Source organism: Pseudorca crassidens, chromosome 7 (genome assembly GCF_039906515.1).
Source record: "Pseudorca crassidens isolate mPseCra1 chromosome 7, mPseCra1.hap1, whole genome shotgun sequence".
Taxonomy (NCBI): Eukaryota; Metazoa; Chordata; class Mammalia; order Artiodactyla; family Delphinidae; genus Pseudorca; species Pseudorca crassidens.
This window is the reverse complement of record NC_090302.1, coordinates 113842262-113864716: the sequence shown is the minus strand read 5'-3', so window position 1 is coordinate 113864716 and position 22455 is coordinate 113842262. Positions and strand designations below refer to the sequence as shown.

The 22455-nt window shown below is 51.5% G+C and overlaps 1 protein-coding gene across 6 annotated transcripts in view; it reads right to left on the bottom strand.

Moving 5' to 3' along the window:
- Positions 1 to 202: 202 nt before the first annotated feature.
- Positions 203 to 22455, bottom strand: part of SH3RF1 (SH3 domain containing ring finger 1) — a 152644-nt gene continuing 130391 nt past the window's right edge. For 5 of the 6 annotated variants that reach the window (XM_067745397.1, XM_067745402.1, XM_067745399.1 and 2 more), the window contains 4 exons: positions 20629 to 20885; positions 19547 to 19851; positions 10094 to 10398; positions 203 to 2186 (listed from right to left, as the gene is read on the bottom strand). In XM_067745397.1, coding sequence (XP_067601498.1) covers positions 2018 to 2186; positions 10094 to 10398; positions 19547 to 19851; positions 20629 to 20885 — 1036 coding nt within the window. In that variant the 3' untranslated portion in view covers positions 203 to 2017. Of the gene's footprint in view, positions 2187 to 8973; positions 9841 to 10093; positions 10399 to 19546; positions 19852 to 20628; positions 20886 to 22455 lie in introns of those variants that run through there. The other variant, XM_067745400.1, reaches the window with a different exon arrangement.

Below are 22455 nucleotides of genomic sequence, written 5' to 3'. Positions count from 1 at the left end.
TGAGACTCCACACGCTCTCTTTTCAGACTGTAAACTCTCTGGGGAAACCTTATTAATAAATAAGGTTTGTTGGCTGGAGAGGGAAACTGTGGATTATTGTAGATGCCATCTGTCTGAGGAACATGCAAAGAATTTTTATGCCGTAGAAACTATGCCATGTTTAAAACAAAAAAAGAAAAACTTTAAGGATGGACACAATGGATGCATAAAGGCTGAACATCAAATTTTAATCTTGAACCTTTTCTCCAGTCTTCAAATTATTAACATGAAAAGGAACAATAAATTGCAATTTTATCATTACCTTAATCGCCGTGTAACAAGCCCTTGTTACAAAATCTCCATCTACAGTGCCCAAAAAACCAACAGAAAACCCATACATTATATTATCTAAGTGATCTATTAACAGATGAAATTTTAACCAACTTCATACCAGGAAACTATTAACAGAGGTACTTCAATCACATAGCTTAAAATATGGAGAAAAGACAGGTAAAAAAATGATCTTATCCTGGAGTAGTAGTCTTCTTACTTTTTAAAATTTTTATAAAATACACTAATTTCCCAAAATAAAGAATATTATGACACATTGGTGTCAACTTACACAGATGAAAGCTGATGGCAGCTTTGTTTCTAGCTAAATTTCATTTCACCAAAACTTTATATATTACATGAATATCCCAGTAAAGTATTTTTTAAAAAAATTCAATACACAGGAACATAATATACAGTGTCTTATAAAAACAAATGGTTAATTTAGGAATGATTTCGTTTCAACCATGTAATGGATCTCTTTAAGACCATGAAGCCGCTAGCTACTGCGAGAAGACGCGCAGGCCATGTTTTGATTCCCCAGCTGCAATTCTTAAAAGTAAAAAATGAAAAAGGCTTTTGCATCTGCTTTTTCATGAGAAAACTGTGGCCACGGTCTCGGACATCGCCAAGCCCAATTCCCTGGTTCTGTTTGGAGGGCGGCCCTGACCCAGGCTGCGGGGCCCGACAGGGTGAAGGTGGGCTGTCAGGGCGGGGCTGCAGGATGCGGGCTCCGCCCACCTGCACCCACCACCCTGCAAGGGGGGCGCCGCCCTGAGGCCCCGCCTGCAGCCACCTGGAGGGACAGGGAGCCCGGGTCACAGCCGGAGAGGGCCTGGTTTGGGGCAGAGGAGGGGCTGCCCAGTCCAGCCCAGGCGCGTGGGCATCACCCGTGGCCTCTGTGCAGGGGGTCCACCACCCTCGGGGGCGGGGGTGTGGGAAGCGCCACACGGACGCCTGGGCCGCCTCGCAGGGTCCCTCCTGCATGACTGCACAGGCAGGTCCCCAGGGTGACAGCGCGATGACGTTCAGAGCCATCCTCAGACAGCTGGCAACCTCGGTTCTTCAACTTCCAGCCACCGAGCTGAGCTGCTCCGTTATGAAACTAAATCTATTTCTGAACACATGCTGTCCAAGGGCTGTGCTTTATTCTTCCTTATTCTAGGGAATCAGAGACCTTCAAGGTTAAACTGAGGACCAGGTCTTGGAGTGATTCCCGACCCCAACCAGAGAGAGAGGCTCCTGCCTCGCTACCCCGGGGTCCCTCAGCGACACGGACTCACTTGCGTGTCCTGGTTTCCCAAAGAGACAACCAAACCCGAGAACGGGCATCTCTGACTCAAAGAAGCCGAGGTGAAGCCCGGGGGGGGCAGGGGCTGCCTCTGCGTCAAGGACACGCTTTTGCTCCCGACAGGGGATCCTCCAGCTTCTCCTTGGCTATCATTTCATAAATTAATAATTTCTTAAAATCATAATCCAAAGAATTTATCTATTACAAGAAAAATTCAAGTTTAAAAAAGCAAATAAATTAGTTAAGCCTTGTAAACAGGTGTCTGTCTCAGCTAGATATCTCTTTAGGAAAGGTTCCTCTGTGGAGTGAATCGGACAGGACCAGGCACACGGCACGCACCCTGGTCCTGCTGCCCCGGGGCCCTGTGGGCCTTGTGACGGATGCCGTGATAGGCCAGGTCCAGCCCCCGGCGGCTCCTCAGATGTTTTCCACGAAGCTCCCGGGGAAGAGGCCCGTCTTCCCGTTCCGCTGCAGCGTGCCCTTGAACCAGCCGTCCTCCCGCTTCCTGTGCACAAACACGATGTCGCCCTCCTTGAGTTCCAGTTCTGCCTCACTCTGCGGGGGGTAGGAAACCACCACCCGGTGCCTGCAAGAGAGGGGGGGAGTGAGGGAGAAAGAGATGGAGCGGGGAAGAGAGATGGGGGGGAGAGAGAGATGGGAGGAGATGGGGGGGAGAGAGACAGAGAGATGGGGGGGAGATGGGGGAGAAAGAGAGAGATGGGGGAGAGAGAGGAGAAGGAGGGAGGGGAAGCAAGGAGGAGTGGGGGGAGAGACAGAGTGGGCTTAGTCACAGCTGCTCAGAGTTGAGCAAAGCCAGTGCACACGCCTGAGACGCTGACAGAACAGGACGGAGCACAAGTCTGCCTATAATGTTGGTAAAATGACTCAAAATGCCACCGTCCCCTGTTGAGTAGAGACTTGGCATGAACAATGTTTGGATGTGCATAATGGTCCACAACTGACCTGGGGCTGATTGAGGAAATCCTGCCCTAAACACCCCAATTCTCCCTGGGGCAGGTTGTCCCAAGGTCCACACAGGGAGGGGAGGACGGAGACCACCAGTTCAATCCACCACCACCAGCAAGGAGGCCGGCATTCAGAACTCAGTTGGTCTGACATCTGTGTCCGTTTCTCCACTGGTTCTCAACTCAGGTATCAGTGGAAAAATATGTAGTTATTACGGAAAGATTCCAGAAGCCTTGCTGGTTTAAGGTCATCTACCCCCTGCTTCCATGCTTCTTCGTATCCTTCTGCAAAATTATGGTTAAGAGCCAGGGAAGCCAGAGGGAGGTGAGCTGTTTTTCACAGTCTGTGTGGTCTCCGCCCACCTGTGTGACCAACAGAATCCTGTGAAAATGACGGTCTCTGGTCCTGAGGTGAGGTCCTAACGGGCGTGCGGCTCCCACCCCGCTGTCTCCCGGGAAACCAGTCCCACACTGTCAGCTGACTCATCACCCTGTGGACAGGACCACACGCCGGGGAACAGACGTCTCTTCCCATAAGCCAGCGGGACCACCTTGAAAGGGGTCTTCCAGCCCCAGTCAAACCTTTACACAACTGCAGCTCAGGCTGCCATCTGGACACTCATCCTAACACACAGCCTAAGCCAGAATCACCCAGGTAAGCTACCCCCAAATTCTCAACCCACAGCACTATGAAATAATACGTATTTACAGCTATTCTAAGCCACTGAGTTTTGGGGGTGATGTGTTATACAGCAAAGGATAACTAGTCATCTCTCCCTGTCTCACGCTAATTAGTCAGTCTTCAGCTACAAAAGTGGTTGGGTTTCTACTCTCCTTTGGGTCTCAACGTCAGAAAATGAATTTAGAGCCTCACAGGAATTACTCTTAACGGCAAGTAGAGAACGTCATGGGTGAAGAGTTGGTCATCAGAACCGATTCTACAGAACTGCCCTAAACTCATGAAAGCCATCTGAGCCTGGTCCTTTTGGAAGATTGCTAGTTTCACCAGCCTCTATTCCATAAAACCCAGAATCCACTCATGTTAAGACCTGAGGAAGAGCCCCAGGCTATGACTCTATTAAAAAAAGGCATCTCTGCAAAGGCCCAGGGGCCACCCACACCATTTCCCAGCAACCCTGGGCTCGGGAGCCAAACCATCCTCCAGGGTCTGGAGCAGAAGCGTGGCACAGAGGCTGCCTGATTATCTCAAGAAAGGTCCAGAAAACTGCAACGTGAGTACCGACAGGCTTCAGTCAAGCTTGGAGGAGGTGGGGGAGGCCTGGCCTCGTGGGAGAAGTGGGCCTGGGGTCCACGCAGCCTTTGGGGCCACTCAGAGCAGCTTCACCGTGGGCGGCCATCGGGGTTCTCATCTGTGAACTAGGGCCGCAGGGGCCTCGGGGTTCTCATCTGTGAACTAGGGCCGCAGGGGCCAGAGCAGGTGACATCAGGTGATGTGTGGAGAACACAGGTGGGACGCACCCAGCATGGTGTCTGTCACAGAGCTGATACCCCAAGTGCCAGCCCGCAGCACGATCGTGGGGCTCCGGCTAGGGCGGGCGGGGGCCTGGCGCTGCAAGGAGGCGACCGACAGCCGCCTCTACCCAGGAACGACTCACTGAGACAACACACTGACAAACTTTAGAACGGCAGAGTTAGGGCTCTGGAACCCCTTCTCTGACAGCTTCCCACTGTGGACTAACCTGAAGGAAGGAACCCAGATGAGAAGACTTCTCAACTCTGATGCCAACAGGCTGAAGATCCACATGAAAGCTCATGCCGCCGGGACTTCCCTGGCGGCCCAGTGGTTAAGACTCTGCCCTTCCAGGGCAGGGGACGCGGGTTCGATCCCTGGTCGGGGAACTAAGATCCCACGTGCCGTGGAGCAACTAAGCCCGCGTGCCACAACTACTGAGCTTGTGTGCTCTGGAGCTCTGGAACCCGCGCACCACAGCGAGAGAGGAGCCTGCACGACACAACGAAGAGCTCGTGTGCCGCAACTAAGACCCGATGCAGCCAAATAAATAAATATTTAAAAAAATTAAAAAAAAAATCCAAGCTGCCACTTGGGGCAAGTTGAAATTTGAGCAAAACTTTATAATTATGGAAAGAAGCGTACAAGTGACTCAAATCATATTCACAGTAGCTCTCTGATGAAATGTATCCCCACCGGTCCTCTGCCAGCTGCCTTACAGGTGAAATGGAACAAAAACATTTCTTGAAAAAAGTGAATAGTTCTAATATTTGCATTTTAAAAACGGTACTAAACCAATTTTGTCAAACATTTCCTGAACTAGAATCGCTGCTAGGCTAAGACCACGATCTTCCTGCCAAGCCCCCAGGGCAGTGGATTTTCACCGCTAAGGGACGGGCCTCCAGGGCTGATATGAGTGGGAACTGCGACCTCGGGGTGTAGGGAGACCAGCCGGTGCAGCGGAGACTCTGCTCAGATGCTGGATGTGCCTCGAGGGTGTCTGCACCAGGTTTCCAATGCAGCCGCTCAAGGCCAACAATGGGCCCAGCCGGCCACCGTCTCAGGTGTGGAGGAGCTTTGCCAAGTGGACGTTCAGCAACCCCCGGCAGATGAGAGCACAGCCGTCGGGCCCCCGGATGACGCTCGGCTGGATCTGAGCAGGGACGCTGGGCAGCCCTGAGCCTCAGGGGCCACACTTCTTTCCCGTGGCCGCCGCGGGACCTGGGGTCCACCTGCAAGTCTGCACTCCGGCCACGCCGCTGCGTCCCCTCCCACCTGACCAAACAGCCTGCCTGTCCTCCCGCCTCAATCTCCTCCTGTCCCCATTCCATTTTGCAAAGAAGCAAAATACTAACTTTAACTGCCAGCTCTATTTGTAGCTATTTCTGGCTCAAAACTCCTTTCTGCTTCCCAGCGCCTCTCAGTTAGGTTATTCCTCAGCCTGGTGTGTGAAGCCCTCAGTGACCAGCCTCAGTCTCTCTTTATAGCTACAGCTACTATTATCCCCACAAATGTGCCAAGCACGCCTCCACACGGGGACACTCCCCCAGGCGTGGCCTCTCTCCCCACCCCATGTCTTGGCTCATGTGGTCCCCTGGGGACTCTCTCAGACAACCTCCGCGCCTGCCCACGCCTGACAGGCCTCTCAAAGCCTGGCTCTCACCTGCCCCGCGGCTGCAGGTAACTTCACACCTGACCAGATTCCAGAAGCCTCGGCACTTCGCACCGGCATCCCGGCCTCATGCATTCGGCCAAAACATGAGCTGCTTCAGGGGCGAAGTGATGGTAAACTCACCGTATACACCTCATACCACCGAACACAGTACATACACATGGTCATTCTTTTTTTCTTTTTTTTTTTTTTTTGCGGTACGCGGGCCTCTCATTGTTGTGGCTTCTCCCGTTGCGGAGCACAGGCTCCGGACGCACAGGCTCAGCGGCCATGGCTCACGGGCCCAGCCGCTCCGCGGCATGTGGGATCTTCCCGGACCGGGGCACGAACCCGTGTACCCTGCATCGGCAGGCGGACTCCCAACCACTGCGCCACCAGGCAAGCCCCATATGGTCATTCTTAATAAGCATGCCGAATGACAAAAATAAAAGTCCTGATCGTATAGGAAAACTACTTTTTAAATGGACAAAGCTCCTCAAAAAGGAATGAAATTCTGACATTCAGAGGTTACAACGTGGATGAATCTTAAAAACATTATGCTAAGTGAAATAAGCCGCACGCAAAGGAACAAATATACGATTTCACTTGTGAGGTTTGCAGAACAAACTCATGCAGTCAGAAAGTAGAATGGGGGCTGTCAGGGGCCGAGAGAGGAGGGAACGGGGAGTTAGTGCTGAATGGGATGATGGATAGTGGTGATGGTTCTACAACAATGTGAACGTACTTAATGCTACTGAATTGTACACTTGGAAAAAATGGTAAAAATGGTATTTGATCACAATTTAAAAATTAAGATAAGTGAATTTAAAACTTAATGGAAAGATGAAAGAAAGCAAAGAAAGAAAGAAAAGGAAGGAAGGAAGGAAGGGAGGGTGGAACGGAGGAAGGGAAAGGGAGAGAGAAAGCAAGAAAGGAAAGCGAGAAAGAGGAAAAACCACCCAAAGCTGCACAGTGCTTGGCTGCTGGGACGCATCTCCTGCCCCCTCTGGACAGAGCCCTGGGGTCACTGTGGGACGTACAGAGTGGCTCACAGACCTGGCCCTAAATAGGCCTCGGCCTCTTGGTGGCTGTGTGACACTAAATAAATTTTTGGTGATAATGACCAGGGTGGAATTTGAGAAAAAGACGCTTGCTGTATCAAGAAGCTTCGCTGACATCCCAAGGGCAGTCCTCCCGCTCTGGGCTAAGGTATCTGGCTTCTGACTAGATGAGCACTTGCAGTCTTTTATTAGCACGAATTTTCTATTTCCTTAATTTTTCTGGTCTCTCTCATGTTCTCTGTAGTTGGTGCATTTTTGGTTTAGCCCAAATTGCACCCCGTGACTCTGGGAAGCACCCTGTCCAGCTCCCTGGCCTGGGGGTGCCCTTCACTGCTTTCTGCCAGTTGCGACAGCAAACTGCTCTCCAATTAAGTACTTCACTGGCAAAACCAAACTCACTCGCTTTGTAGTTTGCTTGAAGTCCGAGTGAATTATGTCCATTGCTTCACCCAGTGGATTCACTGTCACGGGCTCAAATTAATCATGCTGTTTAAGCCCGACTGCCTTTCTGTAAATCTCTACCCAATTTGTATGTTTCTAAGCATTCTAGCAAAATCCCTCATCAAAGATCAGAGGTTCTTTGCCAATTCAGCAGATGGGCTTATAGGTATGTGGTTTTATCAGTTTAATTCCTAAACTTAAAAATATACAGAGATGACCTGCTGTGTCTCCTTAAGCCCTTTATCTGTAATTTTTTTTTTAGTAGGAAAAAAAACTGTCACATGCCCTTTTTTTATTTGCCATCCCTTCTGAAATATTTTATTTCTGCTTTCTCTTTGCAATTTCCTAATTATATTTTTCCCAGTCCCTCCCAAAGAGAGCCTAAAACATCTGTTCTGTTATTTCCACTGTCATCGATTCTATTCTGCCTCCAGGATATAACATTTCTTGCTTGTTTTCTTCAGTCTCTCCAACAAACACTAAAGAATCCTTTTGTTCCTCAGAGAACAGTCTCAGCTGACACCAAGATCTGTCAACACACCTCCAGGCTCCTCCTTCCTTATTGTGAGATGCTTATGTCTTTCTCTCCTGAGAATGCTTCTTCCGCCTGACAGCACTGGGCACCCTGGTCCCATTCTTTCATTTGAGATTTATGGGGCAGGGTCATGGTTTGAGAGGAAATTTTATTCCTGTTCTCATTCTCATCTGTAGATGAATCCTATCTCATACTGGACCGATGTTAGACACTGAAAAATATTTCAGTGAAATTCTACCAGGAAAAATTCTACCAAAAGAACCTCAGGCTTCTGCGCTTTGTGGGGGCTGGAGTCGTGAGTTTTAGATTGTGAATCGAGGACTCTGAGATCATGAAATGCTTCCTGAATTAGACTAATGTGACAGTTAATCTTCCCTGCATTTTTAGCATGAAGTACTTTTTATGATGTTGAAAGTTCTGAAATACTGAAACAGGCAATCCCTAAATGATGTCCTCGGTAGCTTCTGAGTAACCAAAAAATTTCATTCCCAGTGGACAACAGGATAATAGACTGTTTTCCTCTTCTGCTTGTTTCTGCACATTTTCCTGTTGTTTTTATAGTCAGGCAGAGCTAAGAATCCAAGTCAGATTCATAACATCAGCCGCGCTGTATGAACGCAGAAGGGCTGGGAGAAGTCGGTCAGGCTGGCTATTACATTCAATATTCCAGTGAACACATGGATTATAAAAATATAAACGCGGGGCAGACATTCTCTCCCAAGAGCACTTTCCCACTTGTAAAGATGGAAATGGTGCTATACAACACCCGGAAGAGGATTCCAGCACACCGTGCCCCCTCCGTCCCACCAGTAAATCCTCTCCGCTCCCCGTCTGAGGGGCAGCCTGCCCCTGAACCGCTGTCACCTGCCTGCACCAGCGGCCCCTCCTTTGCAGATGCTCTGGACAGCAGCAGCCTGCTGTGAGCAAGGAGGAAGGAGCTGGGATGCAGAAGCTCACAGACTGGGCACATGTGGCATCTGGAAAGGAACGTGTGCTCGGGGAAGAAAAGTGTCACTTGGAACAGTCACGCCGCCACCACAAATGACAGGGGAGGGGAGAGGCTCACGGCTCGGAGGGAAACTGCACATCAGTGCCTGAGACTGAAAGAAAGAAAGCAAGCTGCCGGACTGGCACACAGATGCGATCCCTGGAAAGCAGAGAAACACTGCAGAGAAGAGCGAGACTCTCGGAATAAACGATGACGTGAATTTGGGGCAGGATTTCAAAGCTTTACTGAGAGCCCAACAGGTGAGGGGAAAGACACAACGATTTTATTGGCGGGACAGAAACACTTTTTAGGGTGACGTCTCATTTCATAACTGGTTTCATAAGGGTCAGAAATACATGAAGTTACTTCACTTCCCCGTAAAAGTACACAGTAAATTGTGTACCTTGTACTCAAGGCGCGTAGATTGTTTGACGAATTCTTTCCCAGGTTATTTTTGAGTAATAAAGTGTGCCCCCCCCCCAAGTCGTCTGAATGAAAGCCTCAGATTTTGGTGGGTACAAGTGTCCCCCTGAAATAGAGTTAAGGTGAATTTAAGTCATTTGAAAGTATAACACTTTCTAGAAGTTTTTGAATGAGTAACAGAAAATGCTGCCCCAAAGGCAACACCTCCACAAACTAGAAATTTGCTTTATTTATGAGATGCAGGGACAGAGGGAATAAAGCTTACAGAGACAGACGGCACCTTTAAAGCACGTATTTATATATTTCTGCATTATGGGAAAACAGTCCCCTATTTTTAGTGTACTGTGCCGTGTTTCTAATTCATACGATCCTAGTAGGTTTTTGTCTTATTTACTAGATTTTCTCTCCTAATGCGCCCCTAAGAGCCCCAGCAGCGGAATCAGAAAGGGTGGCTCCCGTGTGTAAATTACGGTGACTCAGGGCCACAGTCACGGAACGGGGCTCGTCGTCCTGCGGGTATCGGAACCCAGTCAGCGGGTCAGGAGGGGGTCAGGCAGGGGTCAGGCGGGGAGAACTCGGACGCCCTCTGGCTCAGGAAGCATCCAAAGTGAGTGGGCAGATGCTCCAGGTGCTTCACAACTAGCAGGTCGTGACGTGAACCTCTGATGAAAATGCCAAACATGAAATGAGGGCGGAGGGCTGGCCCTGAACGAGGAACGAGAAGGAGCGGCACCAGGGCGGCGGTGACCCACAGCCCCGTCGGGGACAGTGCTGGAGACACGGACGGAAAGGGGGTCACAGCCCCACGGGGCGAGAACACAGAGCGAACGGCAGAGGGGGAGCCCGTCACCCCAGGGGGGCCAGGCTGGCCGTCACCACGGACCCAGTGAAGGAGACGTGAGGCCCCTCGGACGCCACAGACCTGCCGGCTCCCCGGCAGCCGTGACCATGGACTCACCTTTCACAGACCGCAGGCCTCGCGTCACCGGCCGCCGGGCCCAGGGACGAGCAGGGCTGCCGCGGCGGTGGGGCCACCGGGGCCGAGTCCAGGGAGCAGGTCCGGCGCTGCGGGCCGGGGGCAGGGGCCGGGGCCGGGGTGTCGGCATCACAGGGCCCGGGGCAGGCGCAGGGGGCGCCAGGGGCCCCGGGCAGCAGCTCAGCCCCCGGCTCGACGTCCAGGGTGGGCGAGGCCGGCGGCGACCCCCGCGGCTTGCGCTTGGTGGAGGCCCCGGAGAGCAGCTTCAACAGCCCCTTTCTCTCTTTCTAGAAAAAAGAAAAAAGCACAAGAGTCGAAGACATGGTTCTGTTGCTGCAGTTTCAAGTTCTGATGTGAGCTTTCGAGGGGCGCCTATGGGTGTCTGGGGACTCTCGGTCTGGATCCCGGGGGCGTGTGTTCACCTGCCCTTGGCCTCCCCCGCACCTGCCTGGGCATTTTCCCTAGTTCTGGACATTCCACTGCTCATCGGCATCCTCCACGGAGGAGGTAAGACAAGCAGAGAAAAATGATGTGAAACCCAAATCCCACCTATTCACCTCTCAGGCTTGGTGAAGGCAAAGCAGCACTTTAGGACAAAATGGAAATTTCAGATTATGGCTTTAATTTCCTGAAATTCTGCCTACCCTAGCTCTAATTCTTGTGTGCTGAATTAGCATAAACCTGCTCCCATTTCTACAGCCACAGACCTGACGCTTATCATTTATAGGGGTGATGTCTGTTTTTTTTGGTCCGTGCCGCGCGGCACGCGGGATCTTAGTTCCCCAACTAGGGATCGAACTCGCGCCCCCTGCAGTGGAAGCGCGGAGTCTTAACCACCGGGCCACCAGGGAAGTCCATGGAGGGGATGGGTGACGTTTTGATCAAAGTGTTCACTTGTCACCACCTTGATGAAATTAAACAAACCAATAATAACAGAAGTCAAACCATTTCTATTGCGCAAGTACTTCCTTGATCAAAAAGCCAAAAACAAACTCCACAAAATTAGAAAAAAGCGCTTCAGTATAATAAAAACCATTGTTATGTCTCTTTGTTGCAAGCAACCATACAAGTAAGAATTTTTCCTAACCGTCTCACAGAAGCCACCTCGTGGCTCGACAGCTTTGTTCTGCTAGGAAACCAGAGAAAGGGCTGGCTCTCCTCCGTGCCCAGACCCCAAGCGTCCGTGTTCTTCTGATGCCCAAGCACAGGTTAACCATCACCACTTTAAATTGTTTTACTAAGATGTCAACTACACCATCAGGTCCTCTGACTCAAAACATGGCCTGAGAATAAAACACTTCAGAGAAATGATTCTTTAGAACATTCTCCAGGCAAGCTGGGATTATTAAGGTCCACTAACAGGGAAGCAGAATTATGAGGGGCCCTTAAGGAGACAGAACACTGAGGAATTTTTCCTGAACACTGATTAGTTCAGACTCAGTAGAAGTCCCTTAGGGGGAGGCATAATAACACAGTTTCATTAGAGGCAGGCTGGCAGAAAGAGGAAGAAACAAAAGTAATCATGTATCAGATGAACAAGTGTCCCAGGGGGTCTGCACCCCCAGGCCCCATTTAGCTATCGCTACCCACAGCACCTGTAACCCCCGGGGCAGGAATGAAGTGGGGAGGGGCAGGCTGTGCTGGACCATTTCTGTTTGTCGGAGGCTCAGGCTGCAGAGCTGGCGCATCAGCCCCCCAACCCTTCCCCTCCCTCCTGAAGAAGGTTCTCTTGCATCTTTAGTCAGGCCGGGCCTCAGCCACACCTCTCTGACTTCTGCTTCACCCCTTCACCTTCCGTAGGGCCGTGTGTGCACTGCAGTGAACGGTCCCACATTCCTTGGCCAGGTACCCGAGCCTGCATGTCCTACGGCGCCAGTGCCGAGAGCAGGACACAGATGAGCTGGCAGAGGACGGGGGATGGGAAGCAAGCTGGCCGGACCCAGGGCTGAGGAAGGAGGAGAGGACAGTCTGCACTCCACAGGGCAATGGTGATTCCATCTACACGGCAGCCTGTGAGGGGGAAGGACACACCTGCTGGCACATCTGCCCCTCCTCTGAGGGAGCCTGGGGTCTCGGGGCTGATACGTGAGCTGGGAAGAACGTCCAGCCTTGCAGGTCCTCAGTGGTTCCCGCTGGGACATAAGGAGGCACACGAGAGCCCCGGGGCCCCACAGGTCTACTGAGAACACAGTCCGGTGATAAACTCAGTCTCAGGAAACCACGGCTAAAGACTCTTCCTAAAAGCTCAGTCCTCATGGCAGGAAAACAGTTAACTGGATGCCTCTCGGGGAACAGCCTTGAAAGTGATTAAGAAGAAAGATGACTCTGTTCCTCTAAAGGGTCACACACATGAAGTGCAGCTCCAGTGACTTCCAGGGGATGTGTGGGGATGGGCTGGGGGATGGAGTGCGGATGGGGGTGGGGATGGGGGAGGGGGAGGGGATGGGGTGGGGTGGGGATGGAGGTGGGGGTGAGGATGGGGTGGGGTGGGGGTGGGGAGGGGATGGGGTGGGGTGGGGGAGGGGATGGGGTGGGGTGGGGATGGAGGTGGGGGTGCGGATGGGGGTGGGGATGGGGAGGGGGAGGGGATGGGGATGGGGAGGGGAGGGGGGAGGGGGTGGGGATGGAGGTGGGGTGGGGATGGAGGTGGGGGTGCGGATGGGGGTGGGGATGGGGAGGGGGAGGGGATGGGGTGGGGTGGGGATGGAGGTGGGGTGAGGATGGGGGTGGGGTGGGGGTGCGGATGGCGTGGGGGTGGGGAGGGGATGGGGGAGGGGATGGGGTGGGGTGGGGCTGGGGCTGGGGAGGGGGTGGGAGTGGGGATGGGGTGGGGGTGGGGATGCGAGGACTGGGATGGGGGGATGTGGGCAGGGATGGGGCACTGGCATGGAGGGTCCAGTAGCCGGGCTGTGAATACCATATTCCAGTGTTTCCATGTTAGCAGAACACTGAGCCCCTTGAGAGAATTTTGCAAACTCAGACATGTATCATTAAGGGCACCTTTGTTTCTCAAAACACAACAGCAGAAATGAAAACTACGGATGAATTAATAACAGATACACTTCAGCAAAGCAATTTTTAAAATGTCATGTTAGCATGCACGGAAAAGGGCATATCTTTTAACATAAATCTTAATAATTCTTCTCCTGTGGGTTTTTCCAAGAAACTATTCCTAGATGTATAATGTTTTTGCTGTCATAATTCCTCTTCAGAAGATTTCATCATTTAAAATCACATCTCATATGAAAACAAAAAGCTATTTGGGTCAGGAAATCATCACCAGATAGCCAGAAAGAGTTTCACATATAAACATAATGTCTGAACATAAAGTCAGTAAGTCTGTATTAGTCACACAGCAGAGGCGGGGGACACTATGGAAACGCCACGTCAGAGCTCCTTCCCAAGCAGAAATGAATCGCACTTGAACTACCCACCATTACCCACACCCGAGCTGGTCTTCTTCTCTGGTCTGCTGTGCCCTGAGATGCACAGAGAACGTTGCAAGAGGGAGGCTTCTGGGCCTTTGGTATCAAAAATCTACGTCGTCAGGCTCCCAAGGATAAGAGGTGCTGTTCACAGGAAAGCCACCTCCGACACCTAATTCACACCATCGTCTGATGATAATCACTCGTTTCTTAAGCGAGTATTTACTGAGCATGGAATACGATGCCTCAGTGCCCTGGGCTCTGGGATCACAGCAGTGAATCTGCAGCAAGAAGCTCACACCATCCGGCAGAGACGCAGCCCTGCGGGCACACAGGTGCTCACAGGAAACACAGCAAGGCCGGGGGAGGACGACGGGGTGCTGGCCCCAGTGGACGCGTGGCTCAAGAGGCATCGTGCATGGAGAGAGGGAAAGGCCACGTGAGATTCCAGATGTGGTTAAACACCAATGGGCTCAAGAACCTTGCTCAGTGCGTCCACAAGTCTCCATGTTTGTTCCTGACACCAACCTGATGGAACAGGAATCAGTACTGTCCTCATCGCCTAAGGCTCATCAATGGTCATCACTGTCAGGGGTGACGTGGGCTTTCACCCGAGCCCACCCTCTGCTCTGAGCTCAGTGTGGCCACATCTCTGGAAGCACCTCTGCCCTGGGGACCGTCCGCCAGGGCTGCAGGCCACAGAGGCCAGGGGGCCCAGCTCTGCGGACGGGTCTGGACCTTCCAGACCCGGCTCGGCAGGAACTTCTTCTTAAGACAATGAAACAGCCAAGCCACAGACTCCCTTGTTTCTGACAGCGAAACACGAGCTGGGAGGAAGGAAGATTGCGGGGCAAAGGAAGCCACGAGCAGGGACTTCAGGATGAACGTTCAGGAGAGAAGGAAACGGGCACTTAAACCCGAGATGGATGCTCCAGTCAAGAAACCCAAGAATGGGCCTTCCCTGGTGGGCCAGTGGTTGAGACTCCGCGCTTCCGATGCAGGAGCCGTGGGTTTGATCCCTAGGCGGAGAACTAAGATCCAGAGGGCAAAACATAAAATTTTAAAAAAGAAAAAAAAAAAAAAGAAACCCAAGGTTAACAGCAAGGGTCCTCAAGCATCAGCCAGCACAGTGACAAAGGAGGGGACAGTCGTTAGGGATCTGGGGCACTAAAGTGGACGTGTAGGAAAGCCACCTTCTAGGAAGGTGTTCCAGGAGCCTGGGGCTCAGCACCACTCGGCTGGGGGGCTCGGGAACAAAGGACAATATGGGGACGATGCTCCCAGCGCCTGAGGGGCTAGGGAGGTGGGCAGAAGAGGAGGGCGTCAGAGATGGGTTCTTCTCTTCTCCTGTTGTGCGATCAGGACAGTTGAGTTAATTAAACCATCAGGCTTTAATCAGAGACCATTAGACAAGCTCTAAGCAAACCAGGCCTCCGCCTGCAGACGCCTCAGGGTTGAGAAATCCACACCCAGGACAACCAGTCACAGAGGACTAACCCTCCCCAAATAAGGGGACACTTAACCTGTAGCCAATCACGTAATTTCCCTGCTCTGTTTCTGCATCTTCTCTATAAAAGCCTGGCCCTCAGCTCCTGGCTGGTGTCTCCCGACCACTCCCACTGTGGCACTGCCTGATTTGAACAGAATTTTGCTCAAATCAAACTGTTACATTTTTTAAATGCCTCAGTTATGTTTCAACGGAACTCAGAGTTTATAAGAACAGCCGATTACATAATTGGTGCTAATGAAAAAGATTTTATTTCTAGATGAAAGCTCAATAGACCAAAATAATATCTGCTATATTTTAGTATCTAGGGGAAAAAAGCATGTATACACCACCATATTAGTGGTTTTCTTTGAAACCCTGGATCACATTTAGGTTTTAGATGTCTGGATCTTCTCTAACTTCTAAATAAATATGCAGAAGTTAAAAAAGTTTATAATTAGAAAACAATAAAAAATGTATATACATATACATGAGTATCTCATAAGGACTGAGAAATACATTTGCCCGGAGACGAGCTGATCAAATAATGAAGCCTTTAAATGGAGCATGAAGTTCGAAAAACGTCCAGATAAGCGGTTAAACTGATAACCGTAAAAGCTATCAGAGGTCTTACAGAAAGAAGAAAAACAGTGGTAGAAACGCCCAGAGTTTCAAACAAGAAAAAACTGAGATAATGTTTGGAAACATATGACAGAGCTTCCAATACCTATTTATCAAACCACACAACACAGTTACCGACAGCGTTAGCTAGAGATTTCACGTCGGGGCAAAAACACGTTTCTGAGAGTGGGTGAGCAAGGACTTCCAGACAAAATACTGTTCAAGAGGAACAGCTCTGAGCACACGTGGGAGTGACCCGCCATGTGGGGCAGCCTGGCAGCCCCCCAGAGGGCCCCCGTGTGCAGAGAGAAGGGCACGATGGATGGACCCTCACATGGGGGACAGTTTATGTATATGGGGAATGCCGATCACAGAATGACAAGGGAGACAGAAATAATGAGGGAATTGTCAAAAACCTAGATAGCGGCTGCAAGTCCCAACAAAAACTAGAATCTCTGATACACTTAGAATCTCGGATACACTTTTCCCTTGACTTGCTGATAACTTTTTTTCATATTTATTTATTTATGTATTTGGCCGCGTCGGGTCTTGGTTGCAGCGCTCGGGATCTTCTGTTGTGGTGGGCGGGCTCTTCATCGTGGCACACGGGCTCTCTTGGCAGTTGTGGCGCTTGGGCTTAGCTGGCCCGCGGCATGGGGGATCTTAGTTCCCCGACCAGGGATCGAACCCACATCGCCTGCACTGGAAGGCAGATTCTTAACCACTGGACCACCAGGGAAGTCCATGACTTGCCGCTAATTTAATCTCACAGGAAGCCGAGCTAACTGCAACGTAGGGTCTAACTCTGATCACCTGGGGGAAAGGCAGAGCCCAGGGGCAGAGATGTCCAGCGGGTGAGGACTCCGAAGTGCGTGCCCACGAGACAGACTGCCCGTGGTCAGGCTTGAACTCCGAAGGGTAAAAGAACTGATTTTAAAAGTTCCCAGAAAATATATGCATGACCGGAAACTCAAAAGGAAAGATGCTTCAAGAGCAGTGGGAGGGCTTTCCAGAATGAGGTTCTAAGGACACAAATGCGAACTACCTCAGCGGATGAAAATGCAGAGCCACCCAAAGGCACTGATGTGATGCCCCAGGAAGCGGCCGAAAGGACTCCACAAAGGGATCGGGAGAAGGGCCCTAAGAAGAACATATCACGGCCGCGGCAATTCAAGAAGCTGAAGACCAGAATGAGCTTAAATTACACTGGCAAAAATGCTAATGACCAAAAACAAAGTGTGTGTATGTAGGGAGCGCTGCCTCAAGTTATGCTCGAGAAAGGAAGAACGAGAGAGACGCGGAGCCGCCGTTTGGGGTGGATGGAGGTCCTCAGACACAGGAAGAAAGGGAAGGGCCACCTTCCGACGGGAAAGGAAGAACAAAGCCCCTTGACAGAAGGGAAACGGGGGAGGAGACTGGGATTTAGAGATCAAACCACTCCTCCTCACAGGCTGAACCCACCCCAGCGGACAGAGGAAATGCAACCAATAATCTGACAGATCGGGATGCCCTGGTGGCGCAGTGGTTGAGAGTCTGCCTGCCGATGCAGGGGACGCGGGTTCGTGCCCCGGTCCGGGAGGATCCCACATGCTGCGGAGCGGCTGGGCCCGTGAGCCGTGGCCGCTGAGCCTGCGCGTCCGGAGCCTGTGCTCCGCAGCGGGAGAGGCCACGGCAGTGAGAGGCCTGCGTACTGCAAAAAAAGAAAAAAATCTGACAGATCCTGGTGAACCTGGGATCAGGGTCAACTCAACAGGCCAAAGAAGGGCACATCTAGTCCTCATTTTCATAAAGAACACAACAACACGCCTTGCAGACGTGGAAAATCCTAGAACAGTGTATTCGATGAAAGGCTGACTTAGGAGAGGAAGTGAGACCGAGGAAGAGTCTCTTCCAGGAGATGCTGGCTATAGTCAGTTACAGCAGAGATGATGGGGCAGCCGGGGAACAGTCTGGATGGAGGAATGAGAGACGCTCAGACCTCATCTGGCATCCGTCAAGCTCCCCCTGGATGTCCTGGGCAACAGGATGGAGCGATGTGGGCAGCGTGACACTCGTGCAAATCATGGGATCACTGAGTTTAGAGTGACTGGGACAGTCTCTTTAGTGAGCTGGGAACATTAAATGAGGTGACAGACTTAGAAAGGGACATCTGAAATCTGTGACATGAGGAATAGGAAAAAAAAAACCGTAGAGCGTAGCCTTTCAAAAAAGAAGATAATGTAGAAAAGAGACCGTCATGTAGAAAAGAGACCGTCAATTTTCTTTCTTTCTTTCTTTCTTTTTTTTTTCCCTGCTGCACAGCTTGTGGGATCTTCGTTCCCGGACCAGAGATTGAACACAGGCCCTTGGCATTGAGAGTGTGGAATCCTAACCACTGGACCACCAAGGAACTGAGATCATCATTTTCTACATAGCCCCTCAAAACACAGAGCGAGGGTCTGAAGTCACAGAAGACAGGTGTGTGCTGAAGCGACTTTCTCCGAGTCGGAGGTGCCTGAAGACAGCAAGGATGCTAGGGAGCCAGGGCACAGGGGCCACAGGGGTCCAAGCAGGGGCCAGTGGCCACTTGTCAAGGATGGGGACTCAGCAGGATAAACGTAAGGGCCTTATCGGTTGCTGCTGTAACCAATCACCCCAAACTTCACGGCAAAAACCCGGTGTCAGAGGGCTGGGTCCTCCTGGAGGCACCGGGGGAGAGCGTTTCCTCGCCGCTTCCCGGTTCCAGGAGCTGCTTGCGTTTCCTGGCTTGCGGTCCCCTCCTCAGGTCACTCTGCTCCCTGGTTCCGACCTCACATCTCCTCGGGCCCTGATCCTCTTCCCTCCCTTATATGAAGATCCTTGTGATTATGCTGGGCCCACCCGGATAATTCAAACACCTTTCAACCTTTAATTGAATCCCATCCGGAAGATCCCCTTTGCAGTGTAAGGAAATGCATTCTCGGACGTCAGGGATCAGGAAATGGACATCCTTGCGGGAGCCATTATTCTGTCTAGCACAGGCGTACTTCAGCCTCGGAGACTCCGTGAGTGCTTCCCTGGGAGGCCTGCGGCTGGAGAGTCTGTCCTCCTCTGTGACAATGGCCCTGACACACCGTCCCGGAACCTTCAGATCTAAACTGTAAAATAGTTCTTCCGAAGATACTGACAAAGTTGACCATGTCAGCTTGAGTACAAGTTTAACGTAGTTAATTATAAACAAGGAACAGATACCAATCTTTTGCAAAAACACTCATGTTAACTCAACAATTAAATATTAACTTTTTAGTAGCCTGTAAAGTTTATTTCCTTGCAAACCCCTGCTTACGGGCTTCCTTAACCATTTAAACAGAGCAACATACATGACCACGGAACCTGGTGATGACCCTAGAGCTGCAGGCCAGCTCTGGGGAAAAGGCATGAACGCTGGGGGGGAGTCGTGATTACAATACAACTGCGCAGAATCCGCTGTCACTCTGCTCTTTCTGTGCATGTTTAATCGGCAGGCATTTCCCTTGTCTCCAAACGCAACCAGAAGTTAGTCTTTCAAACACAGCTTCCCACTTACATCTCCTTTCAAATTCAGGCCCAAAGGAGAGGTTTTAAAAAGGTCTATCAAATTAGAAAATAATTTCCCCCCTGTATTTCAAGTCAAGAGAAAACCTATCCACACAGATTAAAATCAAACACAGTGCAGGAACAATAAAGCCACAAGTAACACTTCTGATCAACCGTTTCTAGCCCTTACTATATTAAGTACATTTCTGCAGGACTGTTAACCAGAAGCAAAGCTCACTAAACAGGAGGAGTTAAGGTCAGCGAGGGGGTGGGGTGGAAGCCCCCGGACGCAGACCCCAGCTTCCCACACCAGGGTCTAACTGCAGAGAGCTGGGCCCCGGTCGCCTGGCAGGCCCTTGGGGTGGTCACCTTGCTGTCCTTGTCTGGCTTGGCCGCTGAGCTGCTGTCGGGAGAGGTGGGCGGCCCGGGGAGCACGGTCACTGGGCGACCGCCAGGCTCAGTCTCCAGGGAGGCGGCGGGGAGGCTCGGCGGGGCCGCAGCGCAGGCCAGCGGGGCGCCGACCCGGCCCAGGCTGCCAGCAGCCACGTGGGCAGGGGGACCCATCGGGCCGGGGGGCTGGGGCGAGGCCAGGGGGTGATGGGGCAGCCCCGCGGTGCTCTGAACCTGGATGGGCATCACGGCCGCCGTGGGGCGCTCCTGGCTGTGTGCCGAGACTGGAGAACGGGAGAGAAGAGCAGAGTGTGACTTGGCTGCGTGCCGCTCACTGACCCCGCGCCAGACCAGCGCGCCTGTCACGATGGTTAAGAAACCACGGTGGTTTAGGGGCGCTTACTTGGTCTTGGCGGGGTGCCTGGACACCACCCTTCCAGATCCCGGGATCAGCCCCACGTCTGCTGAGTGCCTGTGAGCCCACTCCACCCAGGGACCCAGCGACACCCCTACAGGGTCAGGTCAGGCTGGCCCCAGAGCTTTTTTATTATCATTGTTCTCCCTTTTCTCAGTAACCCTTTTCCTTCCTTTGGTTATTCTGACAGAACTGAACAGTGCTCTCCACCACTGTTACCTAAGACTCTTGGGAGGTTTTCAGTGCTGTAGAAAGAAGAAAGCTATTGAAGGTCCGCTGGGTCTGAAGCAGAGCTGTGGTGAAGCTCATACCAGACGCTCGGCACGGCGATCCTCAGGGCGCCACGCCGCTGCAGCAGTGGGATTCGGGACCACCTGATCTCGAGCACAAAAGTCACATTTTCAAGTACTATGGACATCGCTAGGGTCCACCTAACTTCCTTCAGACTCTCCACCTGTAGATCAGGCTTGAATTCACGAGCCACGCAGGCGGAGTCGAGTGGCTGTGACTAGACTATGCCTGCCTGTCTGTCTCCTAACGCTCTTCATTGATTTTAAAGTTCCGTCTGTCCTTCTCAGCATCTGTTGTAAAAGGTCTGATGTTGGTCGGGTCCCCCTTCCTGGTGCCACCGGCCCGGCCCCCCTACCTGTCCTCACAGCGCTGCGCGCCTGGTTGACGGTCATCTGTCCGGACATGTGCAGCAGGACCTTGGCCTGGGGACTCGTCTGGATGTGAGCTGCTGACACCACGGCGGTGGGGACCCCGGGACCGCCGGCCATGCCGTTCCCCGGGGGCTTCTGGGCAGGCGCTCCTGCGGGGGAAGTGCTGGCCGGTCCCCCACCTCGACTTGTCTGGCCAGCGGTCGACACGGGGACTTTACCCTGGGAGGCGCTGGTCGCTGCCCTGCCGAGACAGAAGCCCAGTCCATCAGCAAGACGGGAGACAGAGCAAGTAACGACCAGAAAAACGACGCAGAGCTTACAAACAGAACACGTTAGGAAGTGAATGGAACTATCTGCCCAAGGGTAAGAAGAGCAGATTCAAAGAACGACGGCCCTGAGGCAGAGGACGGTCTGGAAACTGCGTCGGAGAAAGGACATACCGTTCCTGGTCTCAGCTCCCACCTGAAGCTAAACATCCCCACCAGCTTCCAGGCCCTGGAGAAGCCGCTCTGTTAGACGACAGGGTCTATGTTGTCACGGCTGTGTCCACGTGCCCTGCCCTCCTCCCTAACTGCCCCGTGTACACGTGCGTGTGTGCACACACTTTGCAACGTCCCCTCTGGCTTCCTTCGAACTACCTTAATCTCATTCATGTTTCAATCCTGTCATTCCCAGCAGCCTGGCCGAAGGCTCAGGCCTAAGACCTCGGGATTCTACTGTTTCAGGTGGATTTCTTCCTTCTGTGACCCTTGATTACAAAGTACGGTGTGTTATTTTTTTAGTAAATTCCTTATTAAATACTCCTGACTCAGTAAAAGTTCCCTGAAAGCAGGGCCACGTGCAATGGTTCTTTTCCATTCCTCTTGTACATGCACCGTTATAGGGGTACAGCCAGCTATCAACAAATATTTACTGGTTGAATTTAACTAAATTAGGTTCACTGTAGCTTTACGTAACGTATTTTTTTAATATTCTAAATTCACTTAAACAACAATTCTATAGTAACTTTCTACCAAGCAGGATACTCCATTAACTTGAACCTCCTTATTTACCATGAGGAGGAACAGAGAATTTACTGTCAGTAAGCATCTCTCCGGAGCCTTTTGGATAATTTGTATTTGAATCTTATGAAAATGTTTTCCTTCGCTAACTTGATTTTTTGTTGTTGCTTTGGTTTCTCTCCCTCAGTTGTTGTGGCTTTTTGTTTGTTTTCTTCCCACCAGGGAAGGCCTAGCTGCCATCTTCTGGATGTGAGCGTAGATTTTAACATATACCGAGGAGAAGGTTTATAGTGATGAAAAATCTGCAAGTCAAATGAAAGCTAACATGCTGTCACCTTCTGCAAAGAGAATGATTGTCATCTGATTAGGCTGCTGGCCAGCCTCTGAATCAAGGCCAACAGCTGACAACATGTCAGTTCATTCAACTATTTACTTAAAATCAGGGACTCTGAGAAATGATTTAACACAGTGAAGCTGGCCCATTTATGAAGAGCCAGGTGGCCCCAAACTGGGGCTTCCTCAATGATGATGCCGTTATAGGTCATTGCATTCGTTCCAGAGCTATTTTCCTCAGTGCCCAGAAAGGGGACTACCTTTAAATAAAGTGAAGACTATATATCTATACATCTAAAGGTCTTGCTTTCTACTGTCCTCAAACACGGTTTCTCAACCTTGGTGACACTTGGGGCCAGAGAGCTCCTTTCTGCGCAGGCTGTGCCGTGCCCTGCAGGTGTCCCGTGCGTCCCTGGTTTCTGTGCGCTGGAGACCAGTAGCACTCCCACCCCCCATCGTGACAATCAAAAATGTGTC